Source organism: Danio aesculapii, chromosome 7 (genome assembly GCF_903798145.1).
Source record: "Danio aesculapii chromosome 7, fDanAes4.1, whole genome shotgun sequence".
Classification (NCBI taxonomy): Eukaryota; Metazoa; Chordata; class Actinopteri; order Cypriniformes; family Danionidae; genus Danio; species Danio aesculapii.
In genome coordinates, this window is record NC_079441.1 from 11,468,502 (window position 1) to 11,489,002 (window position 20,501).

General features: G+C 34.6%; 1 protein-coding gene across 1 annotated transcript in view; it reads left to right on the forward strand.

The window, feature by feature from the left end:
* The first annotated feature begins 1,003 nt into the window (after positions 1-1,003).
* ankdd1a (ankyrin repeat and death domain containing 1A) overlaps positions 1,004-20,501 on the forward strand; it is a 34,982-nt gene continuing 15,484 nt past the window's right edge. The window contains exons 1-7 of the mRNA XM_056462701.1: positions 1,004-1,160; positions 5,462-5,565; positions 10,136-10,234; positions 13,135-13,233; positions 13,439-13,543; positions 17,022-17,120; positions 20,314-20,412. Of these exons, the coding sequence (XP_056318676.1) occupies positions 1,127-1,160; positions 5,462-5,565; positions 10,136-10,234; positions 13,135-13,233; positions 13,439-13,543; positions 17,022-17,120; positions 20,314-20,412 (639 nt within the window). The 5' untranslated portion in view covers positions 1,004-1,126. The remainder of the gene's footprint in view (positions 1,161-5,461; positions 5,566-10,135; positions 10,235-13,134; positions 13,234-13,438; positions 13,544-17,021; positions 17,121-20,313; positions 20,413-20,501) is intronic.

Here is a 20,501-nt window from a genome sequence, read left to right on the forward strand (position 1 = left end):
GGACGTCAATGGCAGATTTTTCCCTCAACATTCTTCTGAATATCTTCCTTTGTGTTCAACAGGAGAAAGAAACTCAAACAGGTTTAGTTCAAATGGAGGAAATGATAGCTACATTTCTATTTTTGGGATGAAAAAATCTCTTTAAGATGCCTAATGCTTAAATTAAATCAGAAATATTTTATACTTCATAAAAATATGTATAATTGTTTACAAACTTAAAGGGATAGTTCATCCCAAAATTAGGACCTTCTTACCGTTTACACACACTTAAGAGTTTCTTTGTTATGATGAACACAAAACAAGAACTTTAAGTAAATGTTAAGTAAACATCCATAGTAGGAATAAAACATACTATGGAAATCAGTGGCTGTTTTTCCCCTCAACATTCTTCTGATTATCTTCCTTTGTGTTCAACAGAAGAAGCAAAAACTGTTTTGCGAAATGGAGGAAATGATAGCTAAATGTCTATTTTTGGGGGTGAACTATCCCTTTAAGATGCTTAGCATGCTTAAATCAGAAATCTTTAGGCCTCAACATTCTTCTGAATATCTTCATTTGTGTTCAACGGGAGAAAAAACTCAAACAGGTATGGAACAAATGGAGGAAATGACAGCTACATTTCTATATTTGGGATGAACTATCTCTTTAAGAGGCTAAAATAAAACATAAATAGCGTTTTCTTATTTAACATGACAAAGCGCGCGTCTTTGACTGTATACAATAAGCTATCATGTTATTTTCCTGCTTGAGAGTAAAGTTACATCAAATAAATTAAATATTCATAACTAGCCTTTCACCATTGGAACGTCAAAAGCGACGTCTACCCATTTAATTCAATATTCATTACTAGAAACACGCCATTGGAGGTGACGGGTTAATATTTAAATTTGCAACGTTCGCCATTGGAGGAAACCGAAGAGATATCCGCATGGCGTAATTAATATTCATGAGGCAAAACGTTTGTTGGCTTCAGTAGGATTCGTCATTTCCCAAAGCGGCAGGCTTGAGCTCGGCTGAGTGAAAATCGCACAGAAACGCTGCCGAACATCACATAAAATATGAAAATCTACTAGATATATATCAGAAGATGCTCACATTGAAGACGTAACACCGTCGACCGACGACGATGGAAGACGGACTGGTTTCTGAAGACGATATATGTGAGTATTGAAAGAATGAAAAGATTGTGTTGTAGTGCGGTGCGGATAGAAACTGGGGCAAGTGTGGGAAATATATTCACCAGTTAAAATATTTATCATCTCAATGTCTGAGCTGGCTTATAAATCTAACTGTGACTACTGTATTGTAAGATTTGTAATGTTACCACGCTGAAGAGACTCGTTTTGTAGAGCTGTGTTGATCTGTCAGTTACATACAACCTCCTCTCATGATTGTTTTCTAATATCCTTACATTTTACAGTCACACAATTCAACTATAAAATCTTAACATATGGCCTAATTGTAAAAAGTTTCATTTGGAGATGTTTTTGAGCACTAATTTATATATAAAAAAGGCTATATAACGTTACAGTTGAAGACAAAATGATTGTGATATTAAAATTTTTCCCAAATGCTGTTTAACAGAGATTTTTTAGGCACATTTTTGACCATAATAGTTTTAATAGTTAGTTTCTAATAACTAACTTCTTTTAAGTCAGTTATAAGAGTATTACTAGTTATTTGCGAGATACCAAACTTGCTTTGAATCTGTATTTTATTGAGAAATGTCAAGGGGAATGGGATGCAACAACAAATTATATGAAGTGGATCCATTTGTAAATGAAAGAAATAATTAACATTTTGAAAATATACATGAACAGGTTCTGCAGTGCTCAGCATAAATGAGTACACCCCTCACAAATCTATCTTTTAAATTCATATTTTTAATAGGAAGCCATACAATATTATGTTTGTGCATATACATTAGATTAGTCAGTACTGAAGCCAAATCTGGAGCTTATCTTACAAAATAACTTGTGATAACAGTCCAAAAACAAGTACATTCTAATTTATATGTTATAGAAAAATCCATTCATTTTCTTTTCGGCTTAGTCCCTTTATTAATCTGCGCTTGCCACAGTGGAATGAACCACCAACTTATCGAGCATACATTTCACGCAGCAGATGCCTTTCCAGCTGCAACCCATCCCTGGGAAACATCCACACGCATTCATTTACACACATACACTACGGACTATTTAGCTTACTCAATTCACCTGTACTGCATGTCTTTGGACTGTGGGGGAAACCGGAGGACCCAGAGGAAACCCACACGGCCGCAGGGAGAACATGCAAACTCCACACAGAAATGCCAACTGACCCAGCCTAGGCTCAAACCAGCAACCTTCTTGCTGTGAGGCGAGAGTGCTACCCACTGTGCCACCACATCACTGTTATAGAGACATATTAAATACAAATTTAAAAAAAAAATGTTAAAATTTAGTTGAAATTTTGTAGATTGTATTTTTTTTTTTTGCAAGATTTTGCTTGAATTTAATTGTATTATCTTTCAACTTTGAAATATGTTTGGTGACAAATATTATTTTAATAAATATATCTGTTTAATAAATCTGTTTTGTTTAAATGCACCAAAATACATTGCCCATATTCACTGAGAATTGGATTCAAATATTCATTTTCAAAATGGGGTGTATTCAATTATGCTGAGCACTGTATATATGAGGTAACTTAAGAAGTACACACTCATATTTATTGAAAGGAGAAGAAAAACCTATTTTGTTACTTGTGTAAGAATATTCTGACGATAAAACAATTTTTTTAATAGAATCTGTATTTTTAAATGTTATTAAAGAACATTTTAATTCAGGAAATATTTTAAGGGAATTGTTTAAAAAGGTGTCTTCTGGAGGGGTTTTGAATATTCATCATTAATCACGCAAAACAATTGTGTATGATTCTATTCAGTGTTGTTATTTGAGTGCGTTTTTTTTTTCGTAAAAAGAATGTTTATTAAGAAATCGATATCATTGGATTTTATATGTTGTATATTTAGTATAGGTTTTGCCATAAATATAGCCAAGACTGCTGATATGGTATTATAAATAAATAAATAAATAAATAAATAAATAAATAAATAAATATTTGCAAGCATGAGACGATAACCGTTTTCAAGGTATGCCACGGTTTGGAAAAGTCAAGGTTTTAAAAGGGCCAAAATTTTCTGCTAAATCCTTCCTACGTTATATACAAGAGTTTTTATTTTACATTTTGTTTTAAGTTTTTTAGGACAAAAGTATCTCCAAAGATGCTGTTTTAAATTGAGAAGAAATTAGTGTTTTTAAAACTAATGAAGACAGCACAAGTCAATAATTCATTTTAATTATTTTGCCTGACATGTTTACTGCTCCAAAATATTCTAAATGTTACTTATAATAAAATATTTTGTGTTCAAAGTGGAAAAAAGTTGTTGTTTTTACTCTGACATTTAAAAATAATATATTTTAGAGCAGCAATCACAATGCCATGAAACTGTGATATTTTTATCCAAGGTTATTATACAGTCAGTATCTTTTACTGGCCCATGCCTGTTTGCAAGACCCTAGTATTCAGTTTAAAGTGCAATTTAAAGGCTTAACTAGGTTAATCAGAATCAGAATCAGTTTTATTGCCAAGTGTGCTTCACACACACAAGGAATTTGTTTTGACTACAGAAGCTTCCAGTGTACATAAAGTGACAAGTGACAACACAAAGTAAATCAGAAAAAATAAAATAATAATAATAAAAAATGATGAACATTAAACAGATGCGGTTAGTGAAGAAACCTGGATGTTGAGTTGTGTGTACAGATTGTTATGCATATACAGGTTATAAGGTGCTGTGTACAAGTGCGTATGAGAAAGTATTGCACATATTTATTGCACAGAAGGGGAATATTTAACTGTTCATAAGGTAGACAGCCTGAGGAAAGAAACTTTTCTTGTGTCTGGCTGTTTTTGTGCTTGGTGCTCTGAAGCGCCGACCAGACGGTAACAGTTCGAACAGGTAGTGTGCTGGGTGTGAGGCGTCCAGAGTGATTTTGCGAGCCCTTTTACTCACTCTGGAAGAGTACAGTTCTTGAAGTGTAGGAAGGGTTGTGCCAGTGATTCGTTCAGCAGTCCGGACTATTCGCTGTAGTCTACGGAGGTCGGTTTTGGCAGCTGAGCCGAACCAGACGATGATTGAAGTGCAGAGGATGGATTGGATGACAGCTTAGTAGAACTGTACGAGTAGCTCCTGTGGCAGGTTGAACTTCCTCAGCTGACGTAGGAAGTACAGTCTCTGCTGGGCTTTCTTCACAATAGAGTCTATATGAATGTGCCACTTCAGATCCTGAGAGATGGTGGTGCCCAGGAACCTGAATGACTCTACTGCAACCACAGTGCTGTTCATGATGGAGAATGGGGGGAGTGCAGGGGGGTTTCTCATGAAGTCCACTATCATCTCCACTGTTTTGAGCGTGTTCAGCTCCAGGTTGTTGTATCTGCACCATAACGCCAGCCGCTCCACCTCCTGTCTGTATGCAGACTCGTCACCGTTCTGGATGAGGCCGATAACAGTAGTGTCGTCTGCAAACTTAATGAGTTTGATGGAGGGGTCTTTTGCAGTGCAGTCGTTGGTGTACAGGGAGAAGAGCAGTGGAGAAAGAACACATCCCTGGGGGGCACCAGTGCTGATGGTGCGGCTGTCGGATGTGATTTTGCCCATTCTGACTTGCTGCTGTCTATCTGTCAGAAAGCTGGTGATCCATTGACAGACAGAGCTAGGAACAGAGAGCTGTGTTAATTAGGTTAACTAGGCAAGTTTTGTTCTGTAAACAACTGATGAAAACATTTTTTTAGGGGGCTAATAATATTGACCTTAAAATGATTATTTATTGTTTATTTAAAATGCTTTTTTTTTACTAGCCAAACAAAAAGAATTGCCTATAACTGTGTGTACATAGTCTAAAAGCTTTGACTGAGGTGATTTGAGATGAACACGATACATCAAAACATTCATTCATTGTCCTAAGTCTCTGATTTATCAGAGTTCGCCATAACAGAATGAACCGCCAACTATTCCAGCATATGTTTTATGAAGCAGATGTCCTTCCAGCCGCAACCCAATACTGGGAATTGCCCATACGCACTCACACACACACTCACACTACGGCCAATTTTGTTTACACAATTCACCTATAACGCATGTCTTTGAACTGTGGGGGAAACCGGATCACCCACGCCAACACGGGGAGAACATGCAGACTTCACACAGAAATGCCAACCGACACAGCAGGGACTCGAACCAGGGACCTTCTTGCTGTGAGGTGATAGTGCTAACACTGAGCCAATGTGCTGCCCTACACCAAAACATTAGATTTAAATAATGTTGATGCATGTTTGTATCTTGCCGCCTGCTGATGTTTGTACCTGTGTATAACATATATTATTTGTGTCTTCTTCTTCTTTCATTTCATTCCAGTGCTTCGCTCGGAGAAGGAGTTTCATGACGCTGCAAAAAGGAACGACACGGAGAGAATGCAGGAGTTGATCAGGAGAGGAGTGGACATCAAAGTCAAAAATAAGGTGAGATCTTGCTGTCTAACTACAAGAAAGGGTTGATACTGACTTGGGCTGCACAATATATCAAAATGATTGAAGTATTGCAAATGTACGTCACAATATACGTGTGACTAGGCATGTGCCGGTATCACATTTTCATGCTGCGATTAATTGCTTGAGCTTTTATCACGGTATACGGTATTATCACGATATTGTAATTTTACTAGAGAAACAGGTAAAAAAAACACAAAAAAAACTTCAGTTTCGTCAACATAGTAACTTTAATAACTTTTTAATTAACTAAAAGTACTTCAAACATTTAAATACAAATAAATATAAATAAAACAATACACAATATAAAAGTAAACTTGAGCAATTATATCAAAGTGAACGTGCAAAGGGAAACCGTCTTCGATCAGCAATCCCTCTGCATTTTTTTGGAACCCAAAATATTTCCAAACCTCTGACTTTACCCTTTTTGAAGGGGGATAAATTGTCGACAGCGTTGCTCCTTCCGCCATGCTTCTTCTTCGTGTGAGGATTAGAGAGCGGTGGCAGCGGCGGCGCGCCCTGCGTGCACACAGTGCTTCTACATGTGGGGATTGTTTACATCAGAGTGCGCATCAGTTCTGCGCAGCATATACGCAGTGTTTCTTCAAGCGGTTGATGGAAAATAAGCTAAGGCGCGTTCTAAGAATATAAATTCGGATCTATTATTTTTCACGGTATTTTGAAGTGCCCGCGATAACAATATCGTGCATATTCATTACCGTGATTTATCGCATTACCGAATACCGGCACAAGCCTACGTGTGACCAAAGACCACCAAAAACAGTCAAGTTGAATATACAGTTCCTCCAGTATTATAGATGGATCAACAATGTTACACATACAGTTGAAGTCAGAATTATTAGCCCTCCTGTTTATTTTTTCCCCAATTTCTGTTTACCGGAGAGAAGATTTTTTTCAACACATTTCTAAACATAATAGTTTTAATAACTCATTTCTAATAACTAATTTATTTTATCTTTGCCATGATGACAGTAAATAATATTTGACTAGATATTTTTTAAGACACTTCTATACAGCTTAAAGTGACATTTAAAGGCTTAACTAGGTTAATTAGGTTAACTAGGCAGGTTAGGGTAATTAGGCAAGTTATTGTATAACGATGGTTTGTTCTGTAGATAATTGGAAAAATATATAGCTTAAAGGGGCTTATAATTGTGAAGATTGGTCAAAAATGTTTTTTAATCATTTTAAAATGGTTTTAAAAATGTTTAAAACTGCTTTCATTCTAGCCGAAATAAAACAAATAAGACTTATCAGACATACTGTGAAAATTTCCTTGCTCTGTTAAACATCATTTGGGAAATATATAAAAGAGAAAAAACTCAAAGGGGGGATAATAATTCTGACCTTAACTGTATATATGATTTGCATTGCTGTATACTTTGTTAGGATAGGACAATATTTGGCCGAGATACAACTAATTGAATATCTGGAATCTCTCATCATGAGAAATATCACATCTACCACAAAAAAAATCACCTTCACTGTAAAAATAAGATAGATTGTTGAGAAAAATCACACTCTAAAGCATACAGTCATGAACTTCTGTTTCAACGTTACACAAATTGTATGTTTTTAATAATTGAGAATTGAATAATTGATGACCTAAATGCAGAGCTTAAAGTATTCTGGCACCGTGCCAGATCTCCGGTGTGTGACCGTGAGGGAAAAAAAATAATACTATTTTAGAGCTTGCGCGGTTTAATTAGGTATGCTCAAATCAAAATCAATTAACCGTTAACCGAAAGGGTGCATTTGTAATTGATTAATTGTATCAGTTAAAAGATTCAAAAATATTATTTTATATATTTAAAAAGTTTGGCAGCATAAGGGACCGATCACAGCGAACATGCTTTTTGCGTTTAGAGGGGCATCTGTTGAATGGTTTACTAATGGCCGCGAGTGTTTTACGAGCTGCTTATGCACCCTGGGCGCTTCACGTTTTGTTGTTGCGCGCTGTGTGCTCGAGTGGAAAAAAACATTTTACATCAGTCGCGTCTTTTTCATTCTTCAATCAAATGAAAGCACTGCAGGGTTTCTGTTGAGGTGACAGCAGGGTTAGTGTTGTCAAGGCCAGGGGCATAGCAGACATTTTAAAAGTGGTGGGGGCGGGGGTGGGGGGATGCTGTATGAGATCATGCGTTCATATAATTATTAATCACCTGTTTCTAAATGGTCTGTCTCTAAAAGTAAGGGGGACGTATCCCCCCTTCCCCCCCTCGGTTGCTACGCCCCTGGTCAAGGCGACTACGGCAAACTTTTAATGATGGAGGAGAGACTTGTGGTCGCTGTTTCAAGTCATCCAGAGCTGTATTAATTTACAGATCTTGAATATCACATTATTATTAAAAATTACAATTATAACATCAACAGCAACACGACTCGCGCAAAATACGGGTTAGTTGATTCAGTCGTTTCCTAGTGACATGCAAAAGAGCACGCGCTTCTCTTTCTCATCAACATAAAAGGCAGTGCGGTGCACCTCACGTTTTTGGAACAGAAAGCTGTGCTCTTTGTGATCGGCCCATGTTTGTTAACTCGCGGGACAGTAACACGTGCAAACACAGGTGTCCACAGACGTGTTTTGTCAAAGAAGCAAAATGAAAGAAGGATATTTCTGGTCACAGATTGACACAGATGAGTTGACATAAACCAGCGCTGATGCTGATCGCCTCTGTGCTGCCTGGAGCCGCGTCATAAACTCAACAAACAGGCTATTGATGATTTAGTGTACAACCAACAAACCAACCTTTTTTCCATTTGGAAAATTACAGTTATTAATAGTTCTTATATAATATCAGGTTTTAAAATAGCCTACATAATGTATGAATCAAACAAATCCAAAGTCTTTCTTGATTTTTGTATAATGATAACTCCGCACCAAACTGAGGCTTTTATTTTACAGCTTATAAAACATGTCTGCAAATTAATGCAATATCATATGTAAACAACAAAATTAAAATTGTAATATAAAAGGTCAACATATGAGCCTTGTTCATTGCCATTTTCTTTCATCACACACAGCGCGCACACACATGAACCGCGAGTGAGATGGGGGGAATAAGTCATTATCATAAGACATAATCTTTAATCTAATGACTTTCATTAAAAATGTTGACAGAGGTTGTGTGAAATATTAATAACAGCGGAGCATTAATTTAATGCATATTTCCTGTGAAGCGATCGATTTGAAGTAGCCTGATATTTTTATTTGACGGAAGAAAAAAACCTGATTTGACAAACAGCACACCCTCAGCCTCCTCCACTGGACCAGCTCCATCTTCTGGTCCAAATGTCTTAAAAAGAGTTTGCAGGACTTTGCTTACAACCCAGAAAAAAAGAAAAATAAGTGATAATGGCCTTGATTTCACTTCTAATCTTCAGTTTAGCAGTTCAGTTCTTCAGCACTTTGAGCGCTTGTTATTGTTTAGAAGAAAACACTTTATTTGACATAGTACTTTTAAATAAATGGTGCAAAGCATAATCATTGAAGAGAGTCTATCTCAGTCTCAGTTTACCAGTTGAAGCACTTCAAGCTTTTGTTACTTTAATTTTGGTATTATCGACAATATTTGAAGTAAGTCCTTCTGTGCAGTCCCCCCCCCCCCCCAAAGAAAAAAGTTCAGGCTCAGAATTTTTTTTTACTTTAACCCGTGCCTAAATGGGATTGATTGATTTAAAAAGAGGGTGGAGGGAGTAAATTGTTTTTAACGCACTGAGGGAGGCATTGATTTGTGGTTTTGTTTCCTGAAGAATGTAAAATAAATATAATCAGCCGAGAGGGGAGCATTTCATTCCTGCCCACACAGAGAACAAAATTGAAAGCTGTTTATTCATTTGGTTTTATTGCATTTTCATTTTGTGTGTAAAAACAAAATGTGGGGTGACACGGTGGCTCAGCGGTTAGCACTGTCGCCTCACAGCAATAGGTCGCTGGTTCGTGTCCCAGCTGGGTTAGCTGGCATTTTTGTGTTGGCTTGAGTTTCCCCCACAGTCCAAAGACATGCGTTATAGGTGAATTGAATAACCTAAACTGGCTGTAGTGTATGTGTGTGAATGAGTGTGGATGGGTGTTTCCCAGTACTAGGTTGCAGCTGGAAGGGCATCGGCTGTGTAAAACATTTGCTGAATAAGTTGGTGGTTAATTTCGCTGTGGCGACCTCCGATAAATAAGCCGAAGGAAAATCAATGAATGAACAAAATGTGATAAAAGCATCTTTGAAGAAAGAAATTTTCTTTGTATTTCTGTTTGGAAAACAAAAACAAGAAAGCCAATTACTTGTTTTTACTATAACTATAATTACTATGGTACTTGGACCATGCGGATCACTACTTCTTGGAAAGAGGAAGTATAGCTGCCGTTCACTATGCCAGTTTCACTGCCTGGAATGTGTTGTTTTTCCCAGTTATGCCCCAGAGTGACGGAAACACAGGATATGACCCTGTTTTTACCCCAGACGGCAGTATTTACCACTCATGATTCAGTATGGTTGTTTCATTCTGTGAATTTCGGTTTCGACAGATGGACCGTAAGGCCCTGCACTGGGCAGCTGGAGCCGGCAGTGAACAGGCGCTGCGTTTGCTGCTGGACCACGACATGGATGTGGATGATATGGACAGCGTATGTATCAAATACATTCAGTTTAGTTCAAAAGTGTATACAGATGAAGTCAAAATGATTCGCCCTCCTGTGAATTTCTTTTTCAAATGTTTGCCAAATGATGTTTACCAGAGCAAGGAATTTTTCACAGTATTTCCTATAATATTTTTTCTTCTGGAGATAGTCTGATTTGTTTTATTTTGGCTAGAATAAAAGCAGTTTTAATTTTTTAAAGCATTTTAAGGTCAATATTATTAGCCCCTTTAAGCAATATTGTGGATTGTCTACAGAGCAAACCACTTTCATACAATGACTTGTCTATAAATGTAACTTTAAGCTGAATGCTAGTATCTTGACAAATATCTACTAAAATATTGTGTTCTGTCATTGTTATTAGAAATGAGTTATTAAAACTATTATGTTTAGAAAGGTGTTGAGCAAATCTTTTTTCCGTCAAACATAAATTGGGGTTAATAATTCAGGAGGACTAAAAATTCTGACTTCAGCTGTATATGAACAGTGAACGTTCAAATTCAGGCTGAATGTGTTTTGAAGTTTCATGTTTGTTTACGGCATGAGCACAAATGGGAGGAATAATGCTATAATGCTCCACTTGATAAATCTTTAATGTGCTGCTGTTCATCCAGCATGTGTGCTGTAAAGCACTGGAGGCTATAAACGTGTTAAACTAACAACCAGAAAATGATTGAAGATACAATGAGTGATGCTGAAACACACGGCCAAATATTTTCAGATAACTAAGTAGGTAACTAATATATGCATGGGTGTTTTTTCATTAAGGAAATTAAGATTCAATTTTAGATAAAAAATTATAGACATTTGTTGTTGAAAGTCTATGTTTATAAATGTAAAACTGCAATATTTTAATTTCACTTCATTTTAGCGTTCATACAAATAGGCCTGCAGAGTAATGTTCACATTTATATATATATATATATATATATATATATATATATATATATATATATATATATATATATATATATAGTGCTTAGAGATCATAAAACTGTGTATATCTAAATGTTATTATAATTTGATATAATTAAATATTACATTTATTTATTACAATTATTTTTTACACAACCTTGACACCAACAACAAACCACTAAAGCCACTAAATTCTAGAATAAAAATTAAATCAATCATAAATTAAAATTGATTAAGTATATTTTTATAATTATTATAATTTTATATTTAAGAAATTATTATAATATATTTATTCCATGTAGTCAGTCAAGTACTTCAGGTAAGGTTATAGTTAACTGATTGGTCGCACTTTACAATAAGGTTCATTAGTTAATGTTAATTAATGCATTTACTAACATGAACAAACAATGAACGATACATTTACTACAGTATTTGTTCATGTTAGTTAGTGAAAATACAGTTGTTCATTGTTAGTTGATGTTAACTCACGGTGCATTGACTAATGTTAACAAGCACGGACTTGGATGTTAATGCAATAGTAAATGTTCAATTATGATTAATAAATTCTGTACAAATGTTGTTCATGATAAGTTCATGTTAGTAAATACATTAACTAATGAACCTAATTGTAAAGTGTTACCAACTGATTAATACAATGAACGCATTTTTATTTTAAGAAAACTGTGCAGAAAATTAAAATAAATAAAAACATAATAAATATAATAAAAAATTTAAATAAAACATATCTCTGCATATTCTTTTGGTTAAAGAAATTATAAATGTAATATAAAATTGAAATATTAAATATCACTGTATAATCTTTTGGTTAAAAAATAATAAACAACATAAAAATAAAATATACATATTACTGAATATTCTTTTGGTTAAAGAAATAATAAACTTAATAAAAAAAGTATAAAATAATAAATATCACTTCATATTATTTTGGTTAAGGAAATAATAAATGTAATAAAAGATAACCAAATAATAAATATAAAAAAAAAATAATAGATATCACTGCATAGTCTTTTGGTTAAAGAAATAATAAGCATAATATAAAAATGAAATAAAAGATAATCAAAAAATAAATATCACTGCATGTTCTTTTGGTTAAATAAATTAATATGATAAATAAAATAAAAAAAAATAATAATAAAAAAAAAAAATATATATATATATATATATATATATATATATATATATATATATATATAGTTGAAGTCAGAATTATTATCCTCCTCTTTTTTTTTCTCTTTGAAATATTTCCCAAATGATGTTTAACAGATCAAGGAAATTTTCACAGTATGTCTGATAATATTTTTTCTTCTGGAGAAAGTTTTATTTGTTTTATTTCGGCTAGAATAAAAGCAGTTTTTCATTTTTTTAAAAACCATTTTAAGGTCAAAATTATTAACCCATTTAAGCTATTTTTTTTTTCCAGATAGTCTACAGAACAAACCATCATTATGCAATGACTTGCCTAATTACCCTAACCTGCCTAGTTAACCTAATTACCCTAGTTAAGCCTTTAATGTCACTTTAAGCTGTATAGAAGTATATGAAAAATTTCTAGTCAAATATTATTTACTGTCATCATGGCAAAGATAAAATAAATCAGTTATTAGAGATGAGTTATTAAAACTATTATGTTTAGAAAAGTATTCTCGCCATTAAACAGAAATTAGGGAAAAAAATAAACAGAGGGGCTAATAAGTCTAACTTCAACTGTGTGTGTATGTGTTTATATTCATTTGGTTAAAGTAATAACAAACGGAATATAAAAATAAAATAAAAAATAATTGAAAAATAAATATCACTGCATTTTCTTTTGGTTTTAAAAACATTAAATGTAATAAAAATAAAATATAAATATGTTTGTTTCGTGTTCAAAGCCTTTGTCCTCATTATCGCTAGAAGAACTTGTTTTTTGAAAGCCTTCTGACTGAATCCATTGGGACTCATTTATTTTCTAGTTTGGTATGAACGCTCTGCTCTTGGCAGCATGGTTTGGTCACCTGACTATCCTAAAGATCCTCGTCTCAACCGGAGCAAAGCTCACCACTGAAAACAAAGTAAGTTTTTGATCTCTCATAAACCAGTCTCACCATCAGAGCACGGTTGACTGGGCTCTTGACGAATATTGTTCTGATGTCTTTTATGGCCTTTAAACACACTAGCCAAAGCTAATGAGCTGGATGTTCGTACTGTCCTAGATTCAGACTTCAGCATCATTTAAATGCATCTCTCTGACTAAGCTGTTTATTTTTTTGTCTTCAGAATGGCTTGAATCTCCTGCACTGTGCTGCCCAGAGGGGACACGTCACCATTCTGGAGTATATCATGGAGGATCTGGAAAATGTTCAGCTTAATAAAGTCGAAAACGTGAGAATTGCTGCTTTTTTGTCTCTTTAACCATGATAATTGAAGTATAATGTTTTTAAATTTGTCATGTAAACTGGGTTAATTGTGCACTCGGTTCTTTAATATACAGTTGAAGGCAAAATTATTATTATTCTTTTTCAAATATTTCCCAAGTGTTTAATAGAGAAAAGATTGTTTTTAAATGCTTTTAAACACAACTAATTTCTTTTGTCTTTTAATATTTTAATTTCTTTATTACTTTACACTCCAATAATACAGAAGTAAAAACAAAACAAAAAAACTTCTCAGTATTTCAAGAGTTCACACTTAGCTGATGATTGATTATAAAGCTTGTTTGGCATGCTGTCCCGGGAGAGAGCCCTGAGCTCATAAGATCCTCGAGCCCGGGGCTCATTGCAAGGCGAGAGGGGAGTTTGAGCTCAGTTAGATCTCAAGAACTCCTCTGCTGTAATAACCAATGAACAGCCAGTGATTGCTCTTGAGAGATAACCATTAACTAGGAGCATGTCTATAGTTCCGGTTTGGATTAGTCAATAAACTTTATATTGCATGTTTTTTGGACGGTGGGAGGAACCCGGGGGAAACCCACGTGAGCACGGGGAGAAAATGCAAACTCCGCACAGAAATGTCTGCTGGTTTGGTAAATTCTGGAACCAGAGACATTCTTGCTGTGAGGCAACATTGCTAAGCACTGGGCCACCATGTCACCCATCTAGGAAGAAGGAGGAGTAGGGGTGGATAGGGGGGATTCTTCAAAACGAAGAGTCGTCTGATTGGTGCATTAAGAATTGGATAATGCAGGACCAGCCACTAGCAATCATAAGCACGTGATCCTCTCGAAATTAGTTAATAAATAAACTTCACTTTTCATCAGTATTTATGACCAATTTGAAGAAATCATCTGTTTAGCATGAAGAATACATATATTTATAAATATACATTCAGTCTTTTTAAGTACATACATTTTTTGCTAGTTATTTTGCAAGATACTAGTATTCAAGTGCTTTTTAAAGGCTTAACTAGGTTAATTAAGTTAACTAGGCAAGTTAGGGTAATTAGGCAAATAGTTTGTTTTGTAGCCAGTTGAAAAATAAACAAATAATATTGATCTTTAGCAGTTTTTACATAAAATTCCATTCAAACTAAAAGATATAATAATATTAATAATAAAAAATTGAATAGCTCTTTTGCAACTCAAAGCTCTTCATAAACGTAAACAAATAATAAAAAACATCAATATCAGGTGAAGTTTAAAAAAAGGATAAATACAAAAAAAATGTATAAACAGATAAAACAAAATAAACAACTAATATGTATGAGCATTATCACACGAGTAGCAGTGTGATATGGCTGTATATCAGCACTGGTTAGAGGCGTGCGTTGGCTCAAGGCCACAGGCTGAGTGCCTTAGTGTCCCACCAGTGACTATATACAGACATATCACACTGCTAAGAGTGTGATATTGCATTTATACAACAGTTCGACGGCATAATCGAGTGTATACAAAGAAAATCTAACAGGGAGAGTCTCAAAAATCATTTTGTACAAGGAACTACTTTCTTTATATCTGCAGCTCAGAACAGCAGAAACCGCTGATACTTCACAAATGTCACTTTAGAGCTAGTATTTGATTGATTCTCTAGCATAATGTCTAAAATGATGACAAAACAGGTGATTTTGCTCACATTTAATATTATATGCCATCAGTCTAAAGAGTTTTTTTCCAGTATTTCTCTGTTGCAATCGGGATATCACCATAAAGAACCCAAATAAAGCCAAATCGAAGCAAACACTACCAGATTACAATGGTATAAATACAGCACTACAAAATATAAAAGAGATAGATCAACTTAAAATGCCACTAACCTGTTTGTAATACGAAAAGAAAACGCTGAGTTTTTTTTCACCTAAGGACATATTATGCGGTCCTGGCCCCATCTTGTGGAGGTCAACCATCAATTTCTTTGCTCTGCATGTTGATGGCCGCTGACGCACTGAAAGTCCAAAGTTATAAATATTTTAAAATAGGCACCATCCTTACAAATAAGCTGGATAGTTGCAGTCTAAACAACTACATTATTGCCTGAAAAAGCCTCAAAAGTACATAATGGTGTTCAACAGCTGCAATATTTGTCTACATTGTGGACTGTAAAGAGTTGTTCACTCTTCTGCTTATCTCTCTATGTGGGCGGAGTAATACACCACAAGTGTGAAGAGGCTGTACAAGTGCTGTTAGTGCAGAATACCACACTGCTATGAAATGATGTGTAACATAGCAAGGAAATTTTCACAGTATGTCTCATGATATTTTTTCTTCTGGAGAAAGTCTTATTTGTTTTATTTCAGCTAGAATAAAAGCAGTTTTTAACATTTTTTTTTAAACACCATTTTAAGGTCAAAATTATTAACCCATTTAAGCTATATTTTTTTTCGATATTCCACAGAACAAACCATCGTTATACAATAACTTGCCTAATTACCCTAACCTGCCTAGTTAACCTAATTAACCTAGTTAAGCCTTTAAATGTCACTTTAAGCTGTATAGAAGTGTCTTGAAAAATATCTAGTCAAATATTATCTACTGTCATCATGGCAAAGATAACATAAATCAGTTATTATAAATGAATTATTAAAACTATTATGTTTAGAAATGTGTTGAAAAAATATCTCTGTTAAACAGAACTTGATTAACTTAACTTAAAAAATAAACAGGGGGGCTAATAATTCAGGTGGGCTAATCATTCTGACTTTAACTACGTATATTCTTTTTATAATTTATTTATTTATTTATTTAAAATTTGGTAATAGAAACAAAAAAAAAAAAAAGTTAAATTGCGAAAATAAAAACTCAATTCTAAGGAAAAAATTCCAAATTGTGATCTAAAAAGCCACAGTAACCTTTTCTGATTGAATTCCTGATGGTAGTAAGTTCTAAAAGGGAAGTTATAGGGATAGTTCACTCAAATATAAAAATGTGCTTGCTCTTAAGTGGTTCCAGAGCTTTATTTTTCTTACCTTGAGTTTCTTTCTTCTGTTGACCGCAAAAGAAATTACAATGTTGAGAGTTGTAAACCTGTAACCATTGACTTACATAGTATTTGTTTTTCCTACTTTGGAAGTCAGTGGCAATATTCAGAATTGTGATCTAAAAATAACTGTAACCTTTGTACATTGAATCCTTGTTGGAAGTAAGTTCTAAAAGTGAAGTTAAAGGGATAGTTCACCCAAATATAAAAAATCTTCTGTTGAACGTAAACGAAATTACGATGAAGAAATGTGGAAACCTGTAACCATCAACCTTCTTCAAAATATCTTCTTTTGTGTTCAACAGAAGAAAGATACCAAACAGGTTTGTGACAAGTGAAGAGTAAATGATGACAGAATTTGCAGTTTTAGGTGAACTGTTGTTCTGTAGTAAAGCTTTTTTAAAATGTAGATCATGATGTCCTTTCTAACATGTCTCCATCTGCTGTGTCAGTCAGGCAAGACCGCATTTCATCTGGCCGCAGAGCAAGGACACCTGGAGGTGGTGGAGTTTCTCATTGGCATGGGCTGTGCCCATAACCTCAAAGACAAGGTGAGGAACGGCAAGAGTCACATGTGCACAGACGCCCCTCAGTGGGTGCTAATTAGATTTCACCAAATGCAAAATGCCAAAGTAGAGGACATTTTAGAGACTTTCTAATTAAATTTGCATAATAATCATATCAGCTCAACTTGGTTGGATACATTTTTAAATGATAAAAGATATGCACATAAATTGGAATAGAAGCACATTTGTGATGAGCTGGGCTTGACTTTGTTTGCTTGCTAGTCATTTTCCAAAGTTACTAGCCACTCTGCATATCATTAGCTACAGTTATGTTGTTGGGAAAATATAGTATATGTCTTATATGCTTAAATTTGACTTTTGCATGCTAAAGTATTTGATTCGAAGTCTTGATTTAGGTCATTTAAAAAAACTCTGACCACCCAAATTATGATATTTATGGTATACTGTAGTCAACATTTGATATGATATTTATACAAACCCAAATCAGAAAAGTTGGCACAGTATGGAAAAGGCAAATAAAAAAAGAAAGTAGATTTCCAAATTTACTTTGACTTTTGTTTTATTTCAGACAATACAACAAACATTATTTAATGTGTTCCTCATGATTTTTATTGTTTTTTTTTCTTCCCAAAATAAACACACATTCCAATTTTGATTCTTGCAACACAAAGTTGGGACAGGAGCAGTTTAGGGCTAGTAATCAGGTAAATCGGTTATATAATGATGTGATTTAAAACAGGTGATGTCAACAGGTGATTGTAATTATGATTTGGTACAAAAGCTGCATCCAAGAAAGGTCTAGTCCTTAAGGAGCAAAGATGGGTCGAGAATCACTTTGCCAACAAATATGTGAGAAAATTATTGAAATGTTTAAAAACAAAAAGAAAGATAGGAAGACAGAAAGACAAACAATAAGCACTCAGGGGTAACTCAAATATTTGGTTGGTGCTCTTTGGGTAAGGGATTCATCAAAACAACAACAGAAATTAGTCCAAGGCACTCGGATAGGAAGATATTTGTATATTTCACCTTCAACAGTGCATAACATCATTAAAAGATTCAAGGAATCTGAAGGAATTTCAGTGTGTAAAGGACAAGGGCACAAGCCTAAGCTGAACTACCGTGATCTCCGATCCCTCAGGCGGCACTGCATCAAGAAACCTCATTCATCTCTGAGCGATATCACCAAATGGGCTCAGGACTTGTTTAGCAAACCTTTGTCAAGTACCACAATATGTAGTTACATCCTTAAATGGCAATTAAAACTGTACAGGAGCGCCATTTACATCTCTGGGCTCAAAGGCTGGGATGAACCATCACACACTGGAAACGTCTACTGTGGACAGATGAATGTATTTCAGGTATTTTTTGGGGAGAAATGGATGCCGTGTGCTCCGGACCAAAGAACAAAAGGATCATCCAGACTGTTACCAGCAACAAGTCCAAAAGCCAGGGTCCATGCATATTTTAACAAAACCATGCAAAACCACATTCTGAACATATCACAAAGTCCTGGCTGCGAAGGAAGAGGACAGGCACTTGACTGGCCTGCCCGCAGTCCTAACCTGTCTCCAAAAGAGAATGTGTGGCGTATTTTGAAGCGCAAAATGCGACAATGAAGACCCTGTACTGTTGCCCACTTTAAGCACTTGTTTGCAGGAGGAATAAGTCACAAATACACCTGAAAAACTTCATCACTTGGTGTCTTCAGTCCCTAAAGTCTTTTTAAATGTCGTGAAAAGGAATAGCAACATTACAAAGTGGTAAATGCTTACCTCTTCCAACTTTTTTTGAAATGTGTTGCAAGAACCAAATTTGGAATACATGTTAATAAAAAAAACCAACAAAAAAAAAAAACAATAATAATCACGAGGATCGCATTTAATAATGTTTGTATTGTCTGCAATGAAATACAAGTCAAATTACATTTAGAAATCTCTACTTTTTTTATTTGCATTTTTTTCTATACTGTCCAAACTTTTTCTTTGCTGTAGTATGCCAACTGGTATACAGTTGACTACATTTAATCAAAATCTTTCATCAAGTTGACGTAAAACCAAAACAATGTGTGTTCTTGTCTTAGGACCTCTTTAACTAACCTTTTTTACCCACTTTGAATGTTGAGAAGTAGATAACTAAATCTACAGGTCATACCTACCAAATAGAGTAACTTCCAATGACTTGTATTAAAAATGTTAATAAAGGGATTGGGATATAGAAATTATAGCGGTGCTTTTATTTTCTGTGGAGCGATTGATTTGAGTTAGTAGGCCTGCTTTATTAAAATAAGCTTAAAATAAAAACAGCCTATGCTGGTTATTAAAAAGGACTCAGTGTTTTCGTTTCGTAATCTAAATTTGTAATTTAAGTGGAAAATACAAAGGGCAGGCCTTTTATTTAGTTTATTCTGTTTTTCTATACAGTCCTGAAAGATTCACAAGCAAAAATAAATAATAAACTAAAATGGGCGGTGATGATGGTAATAACCACATCACCGCGGTTGACATCTCATTATGGCGGTAAGGCGGTGATGCGGTTATCGTCACACCCCTAATATACACCACTAATCAAAAATTGAGTTTTGATATATTTACAGTAGGAAATGTACAAAATATCTTCATGGAACATGATCTTTAGTTAATGTCATTCAGAAAAATCAATCACCAAACAGTGCATTTTTGGGTATTTTCAAAAATATACCTATGTAACATAAGGCTGATTTTGTGATCCAGCGTCACATTTACTGAATAAATGCCTTGAAAAATTTTATTTGTATAGTTCCCTCTTACGCAATCCTTTTAGTAAACATAAGTAACATGCCTCCAAACTCAAGATAACGTGACAGAGTTTGTTTGTCATCTTCTTTACTTAACTTCTTTACTGTGGAGGGAATGAAGCTAAAGTGGTTTCTCTGCTTGCAGAAACTATTTTAGTTATTCTTAATATATTTTTTTATATATATATTATTTTTTATATAATATATTTTTTTAATTTTCCAGAAAGTGGCCATTTTTATTTTCTTGAACCACATGGGATAAAAACAGTGTTTTATTCAGAAATGTTATTTCTAAAATTCATTTCGTGCAATGTTTTAATTTTGCACATACATTAAAAAGATGCTGAAAAACTGATGTTGTTTTAAGAACTTTCTAATGGGACCCAGATTTGTGACATTATCATATATGATGCAGCACTAATGCAATGTTCACAAATGCAGCATGGAGACACTGCACTGCATTTGGCAGCTAAGCAGGGCCACAGCGACGTCCTACAGAAGATCATGGACACTGGGGAGAACATCGATGAAAGAAATACTGTAGGTCTAAAGCCCAATTCATTCACACTAAGAACTTTTAAGATAACAATGCATTAATTTGAGTCCACACCAAGGCATGGTAACATTGT